This window comes from Gavia stellata, chromosome 32 (genome assembly GCF_030936135.1).
Source record: "Gavia stellata isolate bGavSte3 chromosome 32, bGavSte3.hap2, whole genome shotgun sequence".
NCBI lineage: Eukaryota > Metazoa > Chordata > Aves > Gaviiformes > Gaviidae > Gavia > Gavia stellata.
The window spans coordinates 6,253,822-6,277,279 of NC_082625.1; the positions used below are offsets into that span (position 1 = coordinate 6,253,822).

The following is a 23,458-nucleotide window of genomic DNA, read 5'->3' on the forward strand; positions in this document are numbered from 1 at the left end:
CTGGTGTCCCATGTGTCACCATCCTGGCTTGGGGATCAGGGCAGAAAGGCTGCCAAGATGTTTTGTAGATGATGAGTTTGAGCTACATCCTGACATTTTTGCAAATGTGACTACCTCTTTTCTTCCCTTTGCTGATAGCTGTGCTTTCCTGTTCCCTCCAGCATCACTGCCACGGCAGCCAGCATTGGAGCCGCAGGTATTCCCCAGGCAGGACTGGTGACTATGGTTATAGTTTTGACATCGGTGGGGCTGCCTACTGAAGACATTACGCTGATCATTGCTGTGGACTGGTTTCTGTAAGTTCTCTGCTCAGCAGCATGCACTGCTCTGTGCTCCCTGCCAGTGCTTACAGAGTTCGTCTGTGCTCCCAATGTCTCTGCTAAAAGCAGTCTCAGTAACCTGTATCATTAAGCTTAAAACACACCTGTATCCATGAGACCTTTATTTACACAGCAGCCCTTTCTGCACATGCTGGAGTCTCTACCACGTACTGCAGTGACCCAAGGCATCAGGGGTCACTTGCAGATCAGCCTGGTCACCAAGTAGAATGTCCTTAGTTTGCTTTATCTTAAAAGGCACCCAGAAACTATGTCCAGATCATCAGGGACAGGTTGTGCCAATAATAAGCAAATTCACACTGCAAAGTGATGGTTCTGCGCTACAGGGCACAGGAGGTGGGATGAGACTGGGCTGTACAAAGTTGAGGAGTGTTTAGATGGGTGCAGCTAGTCAGCTACATTGCTCCACTTCAGCTTTCCTTCCCTTTTAAACCTTGGGACAAGTGATTTCACGGGAGTGCTCTTAAGAACTAGATTGAAGAATGCATTTGAGCACAGTTCTCGCTCAGTCTTCTCAAACACAACAAAATCCTGACTCAGGGACACACTGTCAGTGTTTCCTCTGTTCTTCTGTATCTTGTATTGCTGGTTTGTAGCCAAAGCAGCCAAAGTCTGCTCCCAGCCATGGCTGAGCAGTTGGAAACAGAGTCTTGCCCAATACCTCCACTTCTCCTGTGAACTGTGCATAAGAACAGACCTGGCTGGAAAAGGCCCTGTCTCCTAAGATGCCAGGTTACCTCTTGTACTTACCCAGAAAGGTTAGTTTCAATCAGGTACCAAAAGTCTTATTTGTTGTTTCCGCTGAAGGATATGATCGGTTGATGGACTGGTGTTAGCTTCAGCACTAATGTAGAGTTGTGGTTGCAGGGAATACTCATTGCAAGGGGTGTTTTAGATTTGTTATTTTGCATGAAGAATCTGGTGCCTTGTCTTAGTGTATACTGGCCATGCTGAGGAAATCTGGCTCCACAGCAGCACTGTCATAGGTTTGCACCAGAACTTCTGCACTTTTTGTAAAACAAAACGCAACTCCAGTGTAACACATGTGGCAAGCCTCATCTGAGTCTGCAGAAAGGCCTTAACAGCCCTTTGGAAAGGAAACCGTCCTTGGAAGTACAACACAGCTAAGAGGAAACAGTCCCAGAGGTTCCTCGAGTGTGTGGAAGATAACTTCCTCACACAGCTGGTAAGCGAGCCTACAAGGGAAGGTGCCCTGCTTGACCTGCTGTTTACAAACAGAGAGGGTCTGGTGGGAGAAATGAAGGTCGGAGGCCGTCTTGGGCTTAGCGACCATGAAATGATAGAGTTTTCCATTTTTAGCCAAGTAAGGAGGGGGGTCAGCAATACCGCTACCATGGACTTCCGAAGGGCAGACTTTGGCCTGTTCAGGACACTGGTTGAGAGGGTCCCTTGGGAGATGGTCCTGAAGGGCAAAGGGGCCCAGGAAGGCTGGACCTTCTTCAAGAAGGAAATCTTGAAGGCGCAGGAACAGGCAGTCCCCATGTGCCGTAAGAAGAGCCGGCGGGGAAGACGACCGGCCTGGCTGAACAAGGAGCTTTTGCTGAGGCTCGGGGAAAAAAAGAGAACTTACCACCTCTGGAAGAAGGGGCAGGCAAGTGAAGAAGAATACAAGGACCTCGTTAGGTCATGCAGAGAGGGAATTAGGAAGGTGAAAGCCCAGCTAGAGCTCAACCTGGCCACGGTCGTGAGGGACAACAAAAAAAGCTTCTATAAATACATTAACAACAAAAAGAGAGCCAAGGAGGATCTCCATCCTCTACTGGATGCGGCGGGGAACATTGTCACGAAGGATGAGGAAAAGGCTGAGGTACTTAATGCCTTCTTTGCCTCAGTCTTTAACAGCCACACCAGGTATCCTCAGGGTATCCATCTCCCTGAGCTGGATGACAGGGATGGAGAGCAAAATAGGCTCCCCATGATCCAGGAGGAAGTAGTTAACGACCTGCTATGCCACCTGGACACTCATAAGTCTATGGGGCCTGATGGCATCCACCCAAGGGTGCTGAGGGAGCTGGCAGAGGAGCTTGCCAAGCCGCTCTCCATCATTTATCAACAGTCCTGGTTAACAGGGGAGGTCCCGGACGACTGGAGGCTTACCAACGTGACGCCCATCTACAAGAAGGGTCGGAAGTAGGATCCGGGGAACTACAGGCCTGTCAGCCTGACCTCGGTGCCGGGGAAGATTATGGAGAGGCTCATCTTGAGGGCGCTCACGGGACACGTGCAGGATAACCAAGGGATCAGGCTCAGCCAGCACGGGTTCATGAAAGGCAGGTCCTGCTTGACCAACCTGATCTCCTTCTATGACCAGGTGACCCGCCTAGTGGATGAGGGGAAGGCTGTTGATGTTGTCTACCTGGACTTCAGCAAAGCCTTTGACACTGTTCCCCACAGTATTCTCCTGGAGAAGCTGGCGGCCCGTGGTTTAGACAGGTACACTCTTCGCTGGGTAAAAAACTGGCTGGATGGCCGAGCCCAGAGAGTTGTGGTGAATGGGGTGAAATCCAGCTGGCGGCCGGTCACAAGCGGAGTCCCCCAGGGCTCAGTTTTGGGACCGGTCTTGTTTAATGTCTTTATTGATGATCTGGATGAGGGGATAGAGTGCACCCTCAGCAAGTTTGCAGACGACACCAAGTTGGGAGGGAGCGTTGATCTGCTTGAGGGTAGGAAGGCTCTGCAGAGGGATCTGGACAGGCTGGATCGATGGGCTGAGGCCAACCGGATGAAGTTCAATAAGGCCAAGTGCCGGGTTCTACACTTTGGCCACAACAACCCCAGGCAACGCTACAGGCTTGGGGACGAGTGGCTGGAAAGCTCCCCTGCAGAAAAGGACCTGGGGGTGTTGATTGACAGCCGGCTGAAGATGAGCCAGCAGTGTGCCCAGGTGGCCAAGAAGGCCAACGGCATCCTGGCTTATATCAGAAATGGTGTGGCCAGCAGGAGTAGGGAGGTGATCATGCCACTGTACTTGGCGCTGGTGAGGCCGCACCTCGAATACTGTGTTCAGTTTTGGGCCCCTCACTACAAGAAGGACATTGAGGTGCTGGAGCGTGTCCAGAGAAGGGTGACGAAGCTGGTGAGGGGTCTGGAGCACAAGTCTGATGAGGAGCGGCTGAGGGAGCTGGGGTTGTTTAGTCTGGAGAAGAGGAGGCTGAGGGGAGACCTTATCGCTCTCTACAACTACCTGAAAGGAGGTTGCGGAGAGGTGGGTGTTGGTCTCTTCTCCCAAGTGACTAGTGACAGGACAAGAGGAAATGGCCTCAAGTTGCGCCAGGGGAGGTTCAGGCTAGATATTAGGAAAAAGTTCTTTACTGAAAGAGTAGTGAAACATTGGAATAGGCTGCCCAGGGACTGGTGGAGTCACCCTCCCTGGAGGTATTCAAGGAGCGTGTGGATGTGGCATTGTGGGATGTAGCTTGATGGGCATGGTGCTGTGTGGTGTTGGGTGGGTTGGTTTTTGGTGTGTTGTGGGTTTGTTTTTTTTTTTTTTTTTTTTAAGGTTGGACTTGATGATCTTACAGGTCTTTTCCAACCTTAGTGATTCTGTGATTCTGTGATTCTGTCCATGTGGAACGACAGTAACGTTCTTGTTTTGTGACGAGTCCAAAACTTTTCAGTGAGAAACTGGGAATGCAATAGAGCAGGAATGAATATGAAGCCTGTGCTCAGGGCTGACAATCAAGGAAGGCTCTCTGGGAGTTATTTTTCTGTCAATGTTGAAGTGTCAATTATTAGTGACTTGAAAAGTAGAAAAAGTTTCATTGAAGATGTTTCTTGACATAGTCTTCATTCCCTTAGCTGTTACTAAGAAGCTATATTTCATTTTTCTCTCTGATTTTTCAGGGACCGTCTTAGAACGACTACCAATGTCCTGGGGGATTCTCTGGGAGCTGGCATTGTGGAGCATCTCTCCCGGCATGAGCTAGATGCGCAGGACTGCGAACTTGGTAATTCTGTGATAGAGGAGAAAGAGCAGCTCTCCTACCTGGTTTGCCCTCAGAATTACACCCACAGGCACCCCAGAAGTGAGACAGCACTGTAAAATCGGGCAGCAGAGTGCAGGTTAATGCTGCAAAAAGCCAAGACTTGAAACAGAAGTCCATAGTGGAGGACAGAGAAAGATCCACTCTCCAAGATGCACACTTTTCTCCCTCCTCTGCCACATGCAGTCTTCCCTGATCCCATTTCTCCCTCATCTCTTTCTGACTGGCATTAAAGAGGAGAAAATTAAACTGCAAAGAAAGTTTTATTCCACAAAAGCCTGATTTAGTCATTCTTACGGGGTCCAAGAGTTAGACCTGAGTAAAGAAGACTCAGTGAATGAGCTGGACTAGGCGCTCCTTTGTTTCTGAGCTAAAGTGTGAGCACAACTAAGTGGCAAGGTGGGTCGGGGACACCACCACCTGTGGACTGGCACCAAAATGTTGCCGTGATGACTCCTCCCTGCAGGATACAGCTGCAAAGCCTTCGCTTGGTCAGTGGCTTCCCCCAAGCCCATAAAGCTTTTAGCGTTGGCCATTTGGAGATATCTGGAGAGCCCCAGCTGTTCAGCTCTTCACGGGCAAGAGTGTTTATGATAAACACAATGTCCTCCTTGCTCACAGTCCTGGTGTTTACACAGATATGTGGATGATGCTTCCCGAGAGCTTCTCACGCCTCTGGCAACCCTTCTGGCTGCAGATGTTAGAGTCACCCAGCTCCTGAAAGAATGTGGGACCGTACAGCAGGGACAGGGCTTACTGTGCTGGCTGGTAGCACAAATAGGGGTCAACAGGCTTTTCATTAGTGGAAGCTACTAAAGGATTGTGAAAGCAGTGAACAATTAAAGAATTTATTATATGCATTATTCAGCCTCTGAAACAGCTCTCCCCTCTACCAAGCTCTTCTAAACACCAGTTAACTTCATTTCTCTTTAGCAAACTGTTCTCCTCTTGGTGAAACCAGAAGGGGAAATGCAAAGTTTAAGAACAGTTTGCCCACCTGAGCAGCTGGGTGGTACCTCCATGCCAGGAATGATTCCCTGCCACCCCAGATTTGCTCAGAAAACAGTTTCACTCCTCATCATAAGACTCCTGAGGAAACTGTTCCTTTGCTCATCTTCAGCTATTTTCAGAAGTGACTTCCCTTCAATCACATTGCTCCAGAATGTGCTTCAAAATATCTCGGTCTTTCTCCAGCTCCTTATCTTTTATAGGCAGCACCCCATCACTTCTCAGCACTTGTACAACTTTGCCGGAACCCAAACTTAAAAATTCAGGATAAACTTCTCAGTTCTTATCAAATGGAGCTCAGCTTCTGTTTAACACACTTGGACATAAGCCCACATGACATCTGAAACATCTCAGAGGTTAAAGCAAGAAGTAGGGACTTGCTTCATCCATGCTCTATCCACCTTCCCTGGCATGGCCAGGAACACAGCCTGTATCTCTCGCTCCAGTAAAAAGGACCAGCAGGGCTTGCTGCATAATCTCCACGTCCATGACCACCCAGAAAATGAATGTCTAGACACAACCAGGAAGATCAAAAGTATCCACAGATTTAGGGCCCCTACATTGTAGCTGTCCTGCTTTAGAAATGGCTAAGCTCAGAAACACCAGCAAGCAACCTCCCAGTGCACAGCCGAACTATCTGAACTGGGCAGCTTTTACCTGAGGTCTGCTCATTATTCCAAACCCAGTATATCACTTAAACCCCTCTACCCTAGCTTTCCACACTGATCCTTTTCATCCAGAAGCCCTAGCCATACACTTAGAGGTGCACCTAACTTGACCTCAGGAAGGAAGACCTCAGAGGCATCAGTTGACGTCAACTTTGCCAACCACAACCGCACAACTGCCCACGCTTAGCTCCCCAGCACTAACAAACCTTCCTAAAACACACTTCTTGAGACGTCCAAAGCCAGATCCTGAGGCTCTTCTTGGTCCTTCAGGAATTGCAGGATTATATATTGGTGCTGCCACATTCCACATCCTGTAGGCAGAGTATTCTATTTTTATGGGCTGGACAATTGTTGGGAATCTGAGATAAGCAGACAAATGCATCTCTTTCACATAAAAGTGGATAACAGAGCAGGGTAAATAGAAGTGTATTATAGCTCCATTTAGTAGTAGTTGGCCCCAGACCCTAAAGCAGCAGGCTGTTTCCTGACTGTGGGAGGCAGGTTGCTTATTCTAACAAGAGATCTGCTCAAGCAGGGGGCGAGTGAGCAGGGTAACAAATTATTATCCTCCTCTTTGCAGCATTTTTTTATCTTGTATGAATACTATTATAATGTCTGCTCTTCTCCTTTCTAGACTAAACAGACCCAGTATACCTTCACAGGTAATAATGATTCACATTCCTCTCCTCTGGACTTTTTCCTCGCTGTTCCACATCTTTCTTAAAGTGGAGTAACTAAAATTGGACACGACAATCCAACTAAAGATTTATTAGTGCTGAGCACTGAGGAAAGACTATTTCATGTACATTAAGATTTAGATCTTAGACACAAGTTACCATAGTTTAACAGCATGCTATGCATCAGCTGATCAAGATAACTGTCCATGATGCATACATACAGCAAATTCAAGTCTGTTCATCTTATCTTAAATCTTAGTGAGGTTAGACTCTTACTTTGATGAGATGGCTGTATCTAAAGACTGGATCTTAATCAAAGAGTTTTAAGATACACTGCATTAGCTTGTATCTGTAGTGGGCTAAGACAGCACTAGCTTATCGTTAACACAGCTCAGCTGACATGAGTCTAAACCTTCATAAAGAACAGACCTGCTTATAAAACCCAGTAAAGTGCTTTATTTTTTCACAACAGCATGATAGCATTGACTCCACTCCCGTGGTAATACATGATAATTCCTACATCATTTTAAGCAGAACTGCTGCCTAGCTAGTAATTTCCCAGCCTGTGTTTGTGCAGTTGATTGTTGTTACCTAAGTATAGTAATTTACATTTGTCCATATTGAACTACATCTTGTTTTTCTTTTTTTTTCAGACTATTTGTCCAATTTTTCAAGAAAGCATTGAATTCTAATCCTGAAGAGACTTCCTGTGTATAAAGGGCAAACTGATGGATGAATTGGAAGAAAAGATTGTCGAATTGGACTCTAGCTCAAATGGGAATTAATTCTGGGAAGTCCTATGGCTTGGGTTGTACTGTCAAACGAGATGATCATACGGGTCCCTTCTGGCTTTGTAATATATGCACATGCTTTCTGATTTAGAGATATTGCAAAGAGTCCTTCCAGCCCGATCATTTTTAAAAGCTATCTGGAAGGATCCTAATGATACTTCAATAAAACTCAGCAGGAGTCTAACCTGTTTTCAGTTGCTGTTAGCAGACATGTAAACATATCATAAAAGGGGCTCTCCATACCACATTGTGTCAACATGATCTCAAATGTTCCCACAAAGTAGGACACTCCAGTCCTTGCCACTTGTGATTTCCTGCTTTCAACACAAGATTAATGGAGCACAACAAGTAGAGGCCTCATTTTCAAATACTGCAAACCAGTCTCCCATGGGGAATTTCAGAATTCAGCTGATTGATAGTTTTTAGCTCTGGTGTTTACCCATGTTGTTAACCAGTTTATGATTGGGATTATCTATCTGTTTACAGTACCCGAACAGTAAAGTATTGTCAGGAATTTGCATATATATATATATACACACCTCTATATATATATGAAAGGGGCATATGTGCACAAACATACATACATATACACAGAGTTAATTTTTTTGTTGCTAATCCAAGAAGGAAAGGCAATATAAACTCTCACTCTGTAAAGCTGCATGCTTCGTTTTGATGCCCACCTTGATTTACCCAACTAATCCCATCCTTAAAACAACAGAGGCTATTTTACTTCATTCCAGTAACGAGTCTTGCAAAGCAAGGTTTACCAGGAAGGAGCTCAATCCATGCTGATTTTGAGTTGTACCTGCTAGTGACGTAACGAGAACTCAATGTGTAGAGAAAATTCTCCACTTCGTCTTTGACTTCCCTGCGCGTATCCCAAGGACCCACATCCCCACTGCATCTAACCTGGCAAGGAGCCAGGCTTTAAGAATACAAAAGTGTTTGTACTCCTTCCAAACCCAACGCTGACCTTGTACTAACTCAGCCTTCAAAACTGGGTAACTGAAAGTATTAAATAATTTTATCAACCGCCTTTTTGAATTATCAGATATTTGAGAGTTTATGCAGTCTTTTCTTTACTGCAGTCCTGCTGCTTCTACTTGCATAAACTTTCCAAGTGTCTCCTATTTGCAAACAGATTTCTTCCTAATGATTAGATGGGCAATATTTGGGATGAAACAGAGAGCTATTTCAGTGCATACATACACGAGGAACTCTTGGATTAGGACACATCTCTTCAAAATTAATTTTGAGAGAGAAAATCCATGAAGAAAATGGATTTTCAGATGATAGGCCATGTGTCACATTATGCATGTGATACGTGCACATTGTTTCAGGAGTCAGATCGGCCCATGAAAACTGCCCTGAAATTGTATATCCTTCTTTTGCTCTGCCCAAGGAAGAAAGAGATAACTGGAAATCAGTGCTGTACAGTGTGTTCATAGCATTCTGGCAGTTTGACTATGTTAATTCCCGAGGGCTTTTTCTTCATGCTGTGAGTTTCAGTGTTAATAAAGATAGTTTGCATATTTGAAAAATAAAGGGAATTTTTTCCACAATGCTCTTCCATGATGTTTTTTTCTATTATTTTTCTTCAGGACCATGACCTTACAAAGTTAGGGACGTTACTTTTAGCATTATGCATTACACTTCCTTATCTCCATGTGCCTATGTCATAGGTCAAATACTAAATTCAGATTTTTACAAGGTCTTTCCCTAAAGCTTTTTCTTTGATGCCATCTTTTGCATATGTCCATAAACTGGCAAAGCTGCACGAGGCTTCCTTCACATGCAGTACAGAGCACACAAGCACATACTTCAATCTAGGAAATCCACCCCAAACAAAGGCTATGTGGAAGAGGTCTCCGAGGCTTAAACAATAATGACTTTACATTACTCGCTGAAATGTTGCATTAATGGCATGGTATTTGAGCAAAGTGAGAGCTGTTAGTTCTTCTCCCCTTGATATCCCTTTTTCTTTAATTCTGTTTCCTGAGGGACCGGAACTGAGGTTAATAACACAGCTGATAGGGCAAAGGCATCACCAGTCAGGGCCCAGTCCCACAGTACCCAAGAAAGGCAAGTAGCACAGACTCAGGGATGATGGCCAGGTCCAGCCAAGCGTCCACACCATAAGACAATAGCATGGTGATGAAGCAGGTCTGAGGTCAAGCCAGGTCTGGTGATTGCCGGGCAGGCACAAAGTGACAAGGCAAGGTTTGACAAGGTCAAGCTCTAAAAAAATTAGTCCCGGAACTGGGGTTCAGATCAACAGGGTCCATAGCCAGGCACCGTCACAGCTGTTGCTGAACTAGAGACCTGTACTCCTCCAGTGATATAACTCAGGCTACAAAGGCCCAGGGCTGAGCTTAGAGCTCCTGGGCCCATGAGTGCGGGAAGGGGCCCCAAGTGAAGCTGGCCAGGGCTGTAAAGGCCTATTAGTGCACCTGGGGTGCATATGCAGACAAGCCCACACCTCCTGCCCTCCCAGCCATGCACAGTCTCCTGTGTGGTACAGGTAGTTTGGCTGAGGGATTTCTGGAGATCATCTAGTCAAACCCCTCTGCTCAAAGCAGGGTCAACTAGAGCAGGTTGCTCAGGACTTTGTCCGCTAGGATTCTGAAGATCTCCAAGGATGTAGGTTCCACAACCTCTCTGAGCAACCTGTTCCAGTGTTCAATCACCCTCACAGTAAAAAAGCTTTTTCTTTGTTTAAATAGAATTTCTTATACTTCAATTTGTGCCCTTTGCCTCTTATTCTTTCATCAGATATCACTGAGACAAGTCTCAAGGTTCCCTTAAATTCCATTTAATCCTTCAACAGGCTGGAGAAATGGGCTGACAGGAACCTCATGAAGTTCACCAAAGAGAAATGCAAAGTCCCACACCTGGGGAGGAATAACTCCATGCACCAGTACATGCTGGGGGCCACCCAGCTGGAAAGCAGCTTTGCAGAAAAGGACCTGGAGGTCCTGGTGGACACCAAGTTGAACACGAGACAGCAGCGTGCCCTTGCAGCAGAGAAGGCTAATGGGGGCTGCATTAGGAGGAGTGTTGCCAGCAGGTCGAGGGAGATGATCCTTCCCCTCTGCTCTGCACTAGTGAGGCCATGCCTGGAGTGCTGTGTCCAGTTCTGGGCTCCTCAGTACAAGACGCACATGGACACACTGGAGAGAGTCCAAGGAAGGGCCATGAAGATGAAGAAGAGACTGGAGTGTCTCTCATGAGGAAAGGCTGAGAGAGCTGGGACTGTTCGGCCTGGAGAAGAGAAGGTTCAGGGGGATCTTACCAACGTATATAAATACCTGAAGGGACGGTGTAAAGAAGATGGAGTCAGGCTCTTCTCAGCAGTGCCCAGTGGCAGGACAAGAGGCAATGGGCACAAACTGAAACACAGGAGGTTCCCTCTTATCACACGGAAACACTTTTTCACTGTGAGGGTGCTGAGCACCGGCACAGGCTGCCCAGAGAGGCTGTGGGGTCTCCATTCGTGGAGATACTCAAACACTGTCTGGTCACTGTCCTGCGCAACCAGCTCTTGGCGACCACCAATGTCTCGGCCTACTGAGAAGGTTGGGGCAGCGGCCAAAGACACACTCGCCGGATCCCCTGGGCAGGACCTTTTCTCCAGTGGCAGTTTCTTTCATTTTTGGCCTTTTGGCCGCACACCCCTTTCCCTCCGCGTCTCTCCACTCGTTTCACGCAGGATGGTTTGGCTCCTGCGCACCCGCTACGCCCGGGCGTGGGGCGGCGAGGCTCAGCGGTGACCGGGCTGACGCAACGGCCGCGGTGAGGCGTCACCTCAGGAGGGCGCGGGAGCCCGGCCACCGCCTCCCCCTCAGGAACCCCTCCCAGCCACCGCCTCCCCCTCAGGAACCCCTCCCAGCCCCCGCCTCCCCCTCAGGAACCCCTCCCAGCCACCGCCTCCCCCCTCAGGAACCCCTCCCAGCCCCCGCCTCTCCCCTCAGGAACCCCTCCCAGCCCCCGCCTCTCCCCTCAGGAACCCCTCCCAGCCCCCGCCTCTCCCCTCAGGAACCCCTCCCAGCCACCGCCTTCCCCCTCAGGAACCCCTCCCAGCCCCCGCCTCTCCCCTCAGGAACCCCTCCCAGCCCCCGCCTCTCCCCTCAGGAACCCCTCCCAGCCCCCGCCTCTCCCCTCAGGAACCCCTCCCAGCCCCCGCCGCGCCTCCGCACGCGAGCAGCGCTCGGCCGGGGCGCGAACCCGCAACCCGCAGGAGGGCTCGGACGTGCGCGCCGCCACGAGGGCCCGGGCCGGGGGGCGTGTCTGCGCGCCGCGGCGGGCGGAAGTGTCGCAGGGGCGCGCACCGGCAGCATGGCGGCCGCCCGCTGCTTGCGGCTGTGCGGGCGCTGGCGGCCGGTGCTGCTGGGGCCCGCGCGGCGCCGCCTCTTGGCGGCCGCCTCCTCCGCGGCCCCCTCCTCCGCGGCCCCGCCGGCGTCCGCGCCGCCGGCCCGCGCCGCCTTCAGCACTGGCCCGCGATGGCACCAGCGGAGCCCCGGCGGCCTGGCGGGGGGCGACGCGCTGGAGGGCGGCGGCGGCGGCGGCGAGGACGGTAGCGGCGGCGGCGGCGGGGCGGACGCTGGCGGGGCCGGGCCGGTCATGACGGCGCTGACGCCGCTGCTCGTCCCGGAGCATTTCCCCAACGTCCCTCTCATCGCCGTGACGCGCAACCCCGTCTTCCCGCGCTTCATCAAGATCGTCGAGGTGAGGGGCCGCCGAGCCCGGCCCGCCCGCGGGGCGCTCCCGGGGCCGGGGGCAGCCGTCGCCGCCCCAGCCAGCCCGGCTCGACGGGGCGAGCTGACCGCCATGGCGAGGGGCCGGGGCCGGGGGGCGGGCGATGGCTCCGGGGCGGTTTTGCAGCTGGTTGCCGAGCGTGGCTTTGCCCGGCCTCGGCTGAGAGCCCGTGGCGGGGACAGTCCTTCGGCCGGGTTTCCCGGTGGGCGGCCTTGGCCGTGGGCACAGGCGCACGGGCTTATCTCCCAGCTTCTGGTGATACCGGGGGTGCTTTTCTCCTCAAAGCCACGATCTTTGTCTTTACGGGTTTCTTTTAATCGTAGGGTGCTGGGGAGGGTAGCAAGGGGTATAACGCTTCACACCTTCTGCGTCTTAGGCTGTATTTCTAACTCTGTAGCCTGAACGTACTGGAATAGTGGTTTCTTTTGGGGTGGTCACGGACCTCAGGTTTCCCAAGTATTGCATCAGAGTCAGTAACGCTGTTTCTAACGGGGAAGGTCAGGGAGTCGGGCAGAAACTCTTCCGGCGTTTGCTGTCTTCTCTGTGTTCTTTTGCTGAAGGTTAAGCAAACGCGTCCTTGGTTTAGTTTCGTGGGCTTGTGCCATGGCACTGAGAGCTGTATTTGTGAAGGCGGTGAACTGCGAGCTGCAAGAAGAAAGCCTGAATTCAGCGTAGAGCAACGCTGCTGTGGTGGGAGAGGGTGCTGAGAGATGGGGATGGTAATCTCAAAATTTTGAGTGTGATCTTTCCCCTCTGCACCTCAATATGTATTTTTAAGAGCCATAAATTTGATCATTGATAAGTGACTTGAGCTCACAGGCCATAAATACTTTTTCCTCCTGAAACACAACCATTTTGGAACATGTACTCATATTTTTGCTGCTCACTAGTATTTTACCACTCCGATTTTGGAGTAAATGTAGCAAGAACTGAATGAATAGTTTCCTGTTCCTGTAGTGTTATTTATCATAACCTTATTTCTACTGTAGTATTTTTCTGCATGTCCAGATCTAATATGTGCAACTTTTAGTGTCTTTATAGATGTGTCGGGGGAAGGAGAAGATTATAATTACGATCTTTAGGCATGCAATCATATGACACTTTTATGTATAAGTCATTAATTTCAATACATAGGTCAAGTGTCTTCATTAAGATAATTGTTAAATGCTGTCTCTTATCCTACAAGTTCATTGTGCTGCCTTTTAATAATTTATTTCCTGACAACGTGAAGTCTCTACAGTGAGTATGGCATTATTAACTTTTTTCTTTCTGTTAATTGCCAAGCAAGCATAGTTTTGCAAGACATTGTGCAAAATTAAAATAGGTGTGCCAAGATTAGAATAGGCCAACAAAGGTGGTACTGCTCATGCTGCTCTGTCAAGACCGTGCTGTTTATTGTCAAAAATATTAAGCAATGCAGCTTATGTCCATCACTTTGAAAGAACACTCAGTGGTCGGCAGTGTGAGTTCATGCAATAGCAAAATTCACGAGGAGGTGTTTTCTCGGTTGCTGAGGGCTCAGCCTGCTGTGACAGCAATTACAGTGGTGCTGGAGGTCTTCCCCGGGGCAGATGTGTGGCATCTGGGGAGCAGAGGGGAGTATGAAAGTAAAGCAGGAAGAAATCCTGGCTGGGACTCAAAGCAGGTAGGCTGGTGGGTGTAGGAGAGCAATTGAACAGAGGGGGCATTGGAGAAGAGGATTTAAACTAGAGTGGGTGGGCAGAATTCAGGCAATTGATGGGGAAGATTGGACTAGCTTCCCAGTAGGAGCAGAGAGCTGGGACATACAGGTATGGAAGGGGAAGGAAACAGTGATAGCAACAGAAACTCTTACACAGTGTTGTTCAAGTGACTGAGAGATTTCTTGCTCACAAGACTTGTAAGGATTAGGCTGTTTCTCCCCCTGCCTTCGAGCTTGTTTTATGTACTCAGTGACTTGTTTTAAATACTCAAATTTCATGTTTCTCTAATATTCTTCCACTTCCATAATACTGTCCCCTAATGAGGGCAAGATTAGAAAAATCCGAGATTAGACTTCATAATTCAGTCATAGGGTTTCACCCTGCCTTGCTTTACACACTGAGGGTGCAAAGCTTACAGAAAATCCACCTCTGACTTCATACCTGTTGTTGTCCTAGGTAAAAAATAAGAAGCTGGTTGAGCTGCTGAGGAGGAAAGTTCGTCTTGCCCAGCCTTATGCTGGTGTTTTTCTTAAAAAGGATGATAAGTAAGTCGTTTCTCTTGATCTTTTTAAAAATAAGCTATTTCCATTACTAGGCTGCATTTCCATTAAAAGCTATGATCTGAAATTCCCTACCTTGGATAGTATTACAGAAATTGTATGTAGGCTTGGACCATCCTCTTACCATGACAGCTTTCATTGCCACCGACATAACTGCTAGGAGCTTGAGACTTGCTTTAGAAAAGGCTGATATTATTTGGGAGGGAGATGAACCATTCAGGTGGTTGGGTGATTTGGAAAGGGGCTACGTGGTGGTAACAGTGGGGATAAAGTGAAGTGTTGTTGCTCCTGAGTCCAGTTTAAAGTTCTGCAACCAGCAATTGTTTCTTTCGTTTTCGATCTTAACTGCTTTCTCAAGATTCTGAATATCTACTCCAATTTTTTTCCTCAATAGCAATGAATCTGATGTGGTGGAGGATCTGAATGAAATCTACCAGATGGGAACTTTTGTACAGATTCATGAAATGCAGGACCTTGGAGACAAGTTGCGTATGATAGTCATGGGACACCGAAGGTAATTACTTGTGCTTCCACTGCATCTTACCATACTTCTTCATAAACAGATATATCCCTTTATTGTTTTCACCACATAGCTGCATTTTACACAACTCATGCATGGCAAGCTTTTGCTTTGTTACCACAACGTATACTGATAGTGCTCCGCTGCTCCAGCCCCACTATTCTGTGTACTATTACAGATGCAACAGACTAGCCCCAAAAAGGAAGAGCTAGTGTATGTCATTCTCATATAAACTGTAATGTGATGCAAGCAAGCATTCATTAAGCTGAAGTTTAGCAGTTTCTTTGACAAGTACAGCAAGGTTTAGTAATGGTGGAAGAAATTCTCTGGAACTAATTCAAGCCAGTATTCTTGCTTTTAAAAAAAACAAAAATGTGGTCCAGAACTGTAATTATGTCTTGTCTACATAATCTTGTCCCAGAACTGCATTGAAGAAAATAGGATTATTGTTGGGGAATATAGGTTTAGCTATTTGTGCCAAGTATTTTGAACTAAGACAATATAAAATTGTGGTTTTAAAAGCGTCAAATAATTAATTTCCATTAGAAGGGAAAATACAAGGATAGAAACGTGGTGGGGGAGACAGATTCAGGGTCGGTTTTGCTTTGAAGCATTGCTTTTATCCTCCCACTCACTTTGCTTCAGTTGCATTTTTCTGGACAGCAAAGAATGGGCGGTACTTCTCGAAGCTGAATTTGCCTGAGTTTCCAAGTCAGCTCCTTTCCAAATGAAGTCTTAGACCTCCTGCTGCATTATCAAAGCACAACCCTGTTTGGTTAGATTTTGGAAATAGGCAGCTATTAGTTTTGGTTTACTTGGAATAGAAATATTTCCCTATAACTTGGAAGGTGTTGAGAATTGGTCTTTACTTATTTGGTTCAGGCACAGAGCACTGGTCTGTCATGTCCATAGGAACCACACTGGATATCAGATCTGAGGGGCATGCTGCTTTTATGGGGAAAAATATAGAAAAGGAAACTCTTATATCAGCAGCCAAAATAATGAAATGTGGTGTCCTGCAAGTGTGGGTCCTCTCATTTCTAAATCCCTCCCTTAGCCCTCCCCATGCACCTTCTAGCATGCCTTCTGGGTCAGGGCAGCAGCTTCTGTAGTCAATCCAGAGATATTTCGTAGAGTCATAGAATGGTTTGGGTTAGAAGGGACCTTAAAGATCATCTAGGTCCGACCCCCCTGCCATGGGCAGCGACACTTTCCACTAGACCACATTGCTCAAAGCCCCGTCCAACCTGGCCTTGAACACTTCTAGGGAGGGGGCATCCACAACTTCTCTGGGCAACCTGTTCCAGTGCCTCACCACCCTCAAGGTAAAAAATTTCTTCCTAATACCTAATCTAAATCTACCCTCTTTCAACTTAAAGCCATTATTCCTCGTCCTATCACTACATGCCCTTGTAAAAAGTCCTGCTCCAGCTTTCTTGGAGGCCCCCTTCAGGTACTGGAAGGCTGCTAGAAGGTCTCCCCAGAGCCTTCTCTTCTCCAGGCTGAACAACCCCAACTCTCTCAGCCTGTCCTCCATACAGGAGGTGCTCCAGCCCCCGATCATCTTCGTGGCCCTCCTCTAGACCCGCTCGAGCAGGTCCATGTCTTTCTGATGCTGGGGGCCCCAGAGCTGAACGCAGTGCTCCTGGTGGGGTCTCACAAGAGTGGAGTAGAGAGGGAGAATCACCGCCCTCAACCTGCTTGCCACACTTCTTTTGATGCAGCCCAGGATACGGTTGGCTTTCTGGGCTGCAAGCACGCACTGCCAGCTCATGTTGAGCTTCTCGTCAGTCAACACCCCCAAGTCATTCTCCTCAGGGCTGCTCTCAATCCATTCTCCACCCAGCCTGTATTTGTGCTTGGGATTGCCCCGATCCACGGGCAGGACCTTGCGCTTAGCCTTGTTGAACTTAATGAAGTTTGCACAGGCCCACCTCTCTAGCCTGTCGAGGTCCCTCTGGATGGCATCCCTTCCTTCCAGTGTGCTGACCAGACCACATAGCTTGGTGTGTTGGCAAAGTTGCTGAGGGTGCACTCAATCCCACTGTCCATGTTGCTGACAAAGATGTTAAACAGCACCGGTTCCAATACCGATCCCTGAGGAATGCCACTCGTCACTGGTCGCCACTTGGACATCGAGCCGTTGACTGCAACACTTCGAGTGTGACCATCCAGCCAATTCCTTATCCACCAAGTGGTCCACCCATCAAATCCATGTCTCTCCAATTTAGAGACAAGGATGTCATGCGGGACAGTGTCAAATGCTTTGCACAAATCCAGGTAGATGATGTCAGTTGTTCTTCCCATAGTCACCAACGCTGTAAACCCATTACAGAATCACTAAGGTTGGAAAAGACCTGTAAGATCATCAAGTCCAACCTTAAAAAAAAAACAAAAAAAAAACCAAAAAAAAACCCCACACACCAAAAACCAACCCACCCAACACCATACAGCACCATGCCCATCAAGCCACATCCCACAATGCCACATCCACACGCTCCTTGAATACCTCCAGGGAGGGTGGCTCTACCACCTCCCTGGGCAGCCTATTCCAATGTTTCACTACTCTCTCAGTAAAGAACTTTTTCCTAATATCTAGCCTGAACCTCCCCTGGCGCAACTTGAGGCCATTTCCTCTAGTCCTGTCACTAGTCACTTGGGAGAAGAGACCAACACCCACCTCTCTGCAACCTCCTTTCAGGTAGTTGTAGAGAGCGATAAGGTCTCCCCTCAGCCTCCTCTTCTCCAGACTAAACAACCCCAGTTCCCTCAGCTGCTGCTCATCAGACTTGTGTTCCAGACCCCTCACCAGCTTCGTCGCCCTTCTCTGGACACGCTCCAGCACCTCCATGTCTTTCTTGTAGTGAGGGGCCCAAAACTGAACACAGTATTCGAGGTGCGGCCTCACCAGCGCCGAGTACAGGGGCATGATCACCTCCCTACTCCCGCTGGCCACACTATTTGTGATACAGGCCAGGATGCCGTTGGCCTTCTTGGCCACCTGGGCACACTGCTGGCTCATCTTCAGCCGGCTGTCAATCAACACCCCCAGGTCCTTTTCTGCAGGGGAGCTTTCCAGCCACTCATCCCCAAGCCTGTAGCATTGCCTGGGGTTATTGTGGCCAAAGTGTGGAACCCGGCACTTGGCCTTATTGAACTTCATCCGGTTGGCCTCAGCCCATCGATCCAGCCTGTCCAGATCCCTCTGCAGAGCCTTCCTACCCTCAAGCAGATCAACACTCCCTCCGAACTTGGTGTCGTCTGCAAACTTGCTGAGGGTGCACTCTATCCCCTCATCCAGATCATCAATAAAGACATTAAACAAGACCGGTCCCAAAACTGAGCCCTGGGGGACTCCGCTTGTGACCGGCCGCCAGCTGGATTTCACCCCATTCACCACAACTCTCTGGGCTCGGCCATCCAGCCAGTTTTTTACCCAGCGAAGAGTGTACCTGTCTAAACCACGAGCCGCCGGCTTCTCCAGGAGAATACTGTGGGGAACAGTGTCAAAGGCTTTGCTGAAGTCCAGGTAGACAACATCAACAGCCTTCCCCTCATCCACTAGGCAGGTCACCTGGTCATAGAAGGAGATCAGGTTGGTCAAGCAGGACCTGCCTTTCATGAACCCGTGCTGGCTGAGCCTGATCCCTTGGTTATCCTGCACGTGTCCCGTGAGCGCCCTCAAGATGAGCCTCTCCATAATCTTCCCCGGCACCGAGGTCAGGCTGACAGGCCTGTAGTTCCCCGGATCCTCCTTCCGACCCTTCTTGTAGATGGGCGTCACGTTGGCAAGCCTCCAGTCGTCCGGGACCTCCCCTGTTAACCAGGACTGTTGATAAATGATGGAGAGCGGCTTGGCAAGCTCCTCTGCCAGCTCCCTCAGCACCCTTGGGTGGATGCCATCAGGCCCCATAAACTTATGAGTGTCCAGGTGGCATAGCAGGTCGTTAACTGCTTCCTCCTGGATCACGGGGAGCCTATTTTGCTCTCCATCCCTGTCATCCAGCTCAGGGAGATGGATACCCTGAGGATACCTGGTGTGGCTGTTAAAGACTGAGGCAAAGAAGGCATTAAGTACCTCAGCCTTTTCCTCATCCTTCGTGACAACGTTCCCCGTCACATCCAGTAGAGGATGGAGATCCTCCTTGGCTCTCTTTTTGTTGTTAATGTATTTATAGAAGCTTTTTTTGTTGTCCCTCACGACCGTGGCCAGGTTGAGCTCTAGCTGGGCTTTCACCTTCCTAATTCCCTCTCTGCATGACCTAACGAGGTCCTTGTATTCTTCTTCACTTGCCTGCCCCTTCTTCCAGAGGTGGTAAGTTCTCTTTTTTTCCCCGAGCCTCAGCAAAAGCTCCTTGTTCAGCCAGGCCGGTCGTCTTCCCCGCCGGCTCTTCTTACGGCACATGGGGACTGCCTGTTCCTGTGCCTTCAAGATTTCCTTCTTGAAGAAGGTCCAGCCTTCCTGGGCCCCTTTGCCCTTCAGGACCATCTCCCAAGGGACCCTCTCAACCAGTGTCCTGAACAGGCCAAAGTCTGCCCTTCGGAAGTCCATGGTAGCGGTATTGCTGACCCCCCTCCTTACTTGGCTAAAAATGGAAAACTCTTATCATTTCATGGTCGCTAAGCCCAAGACGGCCTCCGACCTTCATTTCTCCCACCAGACCCTCTCTGTTTGTAAACAGCAGGTCAAGCAGGGCACCTTCCCTTGTAGGATCGCTTACCAGCTGCGTGAGGAAGTTATCTTCCACACGCTCGAGGAACCTCTGGGACTGTTTCCTCTTAGCTGTGTTATACTTCCAGCAGACATCCGGTAAGTTGGAAGTCCCCCACAAGAACAAGGGCTTGCGACTGTGAGACTTCTGCCAGTCGCTTGTAGAACGCTTCATCGGCTTCTACGCCCTGGTCAGGTGGTCTATAACAGACCCCCAGCAGGATATCCGGCTTGTTGGCCTTCCCCCTCATCCTTACCCATAAGCATTAAACCCCGTCACGACGATCATCGAGCTCTATACAATCAAAGCACTCCTTGACGTACAGAGCCACCCCACCGCCTCTTCTTCCTTGCCTATCCCTCCTGAAGAGCTTATAGCCCTCCATCGCAGCACTCCAGCCATGCAAGTCGTCCCACCATGTTTCTGTGATGGCGACCACGTCATAGATGCCCCGCTGCACGATGGCTTCTAGCTCCTCCTGTTTGCCGCCCATGCTGCGTGCATTGGAATAGATGCACTTGAGCTGGGCTATCGAAGAAGCTATTGTAGAAGGCCACCAAATTTGTCAGGCACGATTTGCCCTTAGTGAAGCCATGTTGGCTGTCACCAGCCACCTCCTTGTTTTCCATGTGCCTTAGCATGGTTTCCAGGAGGATCTACTCCATGATCTTGCCAGGCACAAAGGTGAGACTGACTGGCCCGTAGTTCCCTGGGTCTTCCTTTTCTTCCTTTTTAAAAATGGGGGTTATGTTTCACCTTTTCCAGTCCGCGGGAACTTCACTGCACTGCCACTACTTCTCAAGTATGTTGGATAGTGGCTTAGCAACTTCATCCACCAGTTCCCTCAGAGGCATCTCATCGGGTCCCATGGACTTGTGCACTTTCAGGTTCCTTAGATGGTCTCGAACCTGATCTTCTCTTACAGTGGGCGGTAGGAGACTGACGGTATTCTGACTGGCCAGTTGGCTACTGCCAAACTGTTTTCTGGTTGCCCTGCGAGGGGATGTTCTTCTACCCAGCAACTGATTTCCACCACCAGCAATCCCACCCTCCATAAAATGTTTTCGAACTTACTTGTCTGTGACCGTTCTGTTGGCAAGAGTAGCCAAAATTAGTCAAAAGTTGCTAATGGCAGACAGTTGGAGTAGTTGAGGAGGTCTTATTTTTTGAAGGAGATCCCATGGAAAATCAGGCCTACACCCTGCGCATAACAGCAGTTATCCTGTGAGCTGGGAGCCTGCCACACCACAAGATTTTTTTGGACTCCATATTCACAGCCTAGTAAGACAACTTTGTCAAAGGCTATTGCAGTTCTTAAGTGTTTGTCTAGCACTCATCTTCGGTGGGGAAACCTTTTAAGCCAGTGCAGAGGCCAAGATTTTGATCCCTTTCTGGAGAACTGTAGGTCGTAATTTGTATTGGAAACATCTGACATGAGGTTGTATGCACAGCAGGCAAAATTCAGAAAAGTTTAAAAACAGTAACAGGGAAACTAATTGTTTGGAAGGTGATTATGCCATGTGATGTAATCCCTTTTAGGGATTAATAATTATTTGTTGGGGAATAATTGTGGGTTTGATCTCTTTCAAAACCATAATCTAGGAAATCTCTTTGTGTAAGACCAAAATTTCAAATGTCTAGGTATGGAGTGACTTCAAGGTCTGTTATACACATGGTATGTAATATAATACTTAGTATTACAGTAGATAATGCAGCAGATGTGGTTTAAACCAGAGAGATTGATTGCTGAGAATCAGAAGACTGAAAAAGCAGAACATTATATTCAGAATTAAAGTGAAACAGTGAACTTCTTTTCAGGAGAGACAAGAAGAGGGTGTGAATCTGCATCAGAGTTGTTGGTTCACGTAGCTAGAGAAGCTAGCTCCTGATCAGACATGCTAACAATAGTGCCTTATTAATTGTTCTGTTCATGTGCTGCAACTTGTCACTGAGAAGTCAGTCTGTGATATTGAGCTTTGTGTGCATGTGTATGTAGACCAACATTATTTAGATTATTTTTATCATTAGAAATCTGTTTCTATAGTTCTGCAAGTGGTTTAAGCTAACACAGTTTATCATAAAGGTGGTGTCAGCTGCCCTTGGCCTGTCGTTCACACACCACTAGGCTAATTCAGTGGTCAGTTAATTTTTTTTTTGTATGGCAGCTTACTTATTGTAAATTTACTTAGTAAGTCCTGTCAGTATCAACCACTTGATTATTACTGTTTTACTAAGTTAAGCCTTGTTTTGACAAAATGAACCAAAAGCTAAATCTTGTCAAAACACATACAATCAATCAGTCACCTTTGTCAAAGTTTGAAATTTTAGTTTACTCAAAAAACAGCTTAAACTTTTTCCTTTTCATGCTGAAGAGCTGAAATCATATGTAACAGGAGAATTGATTGTAGCTGGTTTCTTCTGGCTTTCAGGATTCGTATAAACAAGCAACTGGAGGTTGAGCCTGAGGAGCCTGAGAACAAACAGAAAGTTAGAAGGAAACAGAAGCGCTCTAAGAAAGAGGCTGAAGAGGAGCCTGGAGCAAAGGACCAAGCTGTGGAAGTGGTACTGGATCCTGTAGCTGCTTCCTCGCAGGAAGTTCTCATGGTAGAAGTAGAGAACGTGGTTCATGAAGACTTTCAGATCACAGAAGAGGTTAAAGTGAGTGAATTAATCATGCAAGCCTGGACTTACCCTGTAGAGTTGCACCTATGTTTCTTGCTCAAAAGGAAGAGTTCTAAAATCAGGCTTTAATTTCAGGCCTCAGAAACCAGTTCCTCCTTCTCACGGTCACTGCATGAGGGGATTATATGAAAATAATTATTTTTCATTACAACAGCTCAATTCCTTAGAACTGGTCACTTTGAAAAGTTGCTGAATGAAGAGGTTGGGCTGTGCTCAAATCCTCTATCAAACTGAGTCTTTGCTCCAAGGTGACTTGAGTGGTCAACCTGATCATATCTTCTGGCCAAGAACCAGTTAAGTTCCGTGGATGCAGGAAGCCAGCCTGTAGCCCTTCTTGCCTTTCCTTGTCTCCCAGGAGGAATAACTGCCCCAATACCATGTACCATTACCGCACACCATAGCAGATGGGTGGCCAGGGGCTGTATTTCTGTGCTCCTGTGCTGGAGAGGTTAGGGAACGTCATATTTGTACTGAGGCCTTGTCTGTCCTTTTCCAGTCTTTTTGTTGGTTAAATCTTTGTTGTGTTTATAGGCACTTACTGCAGAAATTGTCAAAACAATCCGGGACATCATTGCCTTGAACCCCTTGTACAGGTATGTATTTCCCATGCTGCCCTCCTTTGGGAACAGTGTGTTCTTAGGCTGGAGTACCCTGAGATTTTCTATTCCACTTGTCCTTTTGCTGTAATGAAGAAGAGATATTTGCTGAATTGTCACCTAGAATTTTGTTTTGGGATGGAAGCTTTATCATCCATCATTGGAAACGGAGGGGAGGTTTTGAAAACATGATGTGAAGCTTAGATATGAGGTAGGACGATAAGTCCTATGGCAGGTAATCTGGGCCTAAGTGAAGCTCACTGCAATAAGTATCAGGATTTCATCCTGAAATGGTAATATGAAAAGGTAATATGAGCATAGTAAGAGTCTTAGCATACTGGCACACAAAAATTTTACATAACTGTTAAGAGAGCACTTCATGTATTTGGTTTTATTTATCAGCGATCGTTCCTTTTATCAAGTGATTTACGTGTTTGTTACTGAGTATTGGCTTAGTCAAATTAA

The 23,458-nt window shown here is 48.1% G+C and overlaps 2 protein-coding genes across 6 annotated transcripts in view; both read left to right on the forward strand.

The window, feature by feature from the left end:
• Positions 1 to 7,670, forward strand: part of LOC104250577 (excitatory amino acid transporter 4) — a 28,892-nt gene extending 21,222 nt beyond the window's left edge. For 2 of the 5 annotated variants that reach the window (XM_059831857.1, XM_059831854.1), the window contains exons 9-11: positions 162 to 296; positions 4,203 to 4,306; positions 7,349 to 7,670. In XM_059831857.1, the coding sequence (XP_059687840.1) occupies positions 162 to 296; positions 4,203 to 4,306; positions 7,349 to 7,380 (271 nt within the window). In that variant the 3' untranslated portion in view covers positions 7,381 to 7,670. Of the gene's footprint in view, positions 1 to 161; positions 297 to 4,202; positions 4,840 to 6,652; positions 6,681 to 7,348 lie in introns of those variants that run through there. The other 3 variants (XM_059831856.1, XM_059831853.1, XM_059831855.1) reach the window with 2 other exon arrangements.
• A 4,410-nt stretch (positions 7,671 to 12,080) lies between these two features.
• Positions 12,081 to 23,458, forward strand: part of LONP1 (lon peptidase 1, mitochondrial) — a 28,114-nt gene continuing 16,736 nt past the window's right edge. The window contains exons 1-5 of the mRNA XM_059831701.1: positions 12,081 to 12,211; positions 14,380 to 14,468; positions 14,878 to 14,997; positions 22,145 to 22,373; positions 22,929 to 22,990. Coding sequence (XP_059687684.1) covers positions 12,107 to 12,211; positions 14,380 to 14,468; positions 14,878 to 14,997; positions 22,145 to 22,373; positions 22,929 to 22,990 — 605 coding nt within the window. The 5' untranslated portion in view covers positions 12,081 to 12,106. The remainder of the gene's footprint in view (positions 12,212 to 14,379; positions 14,469 to 14,877; positions 14,998 to 22,144; positions 22,374 to 22,928; positions 22,991 to 23,458) is intronic.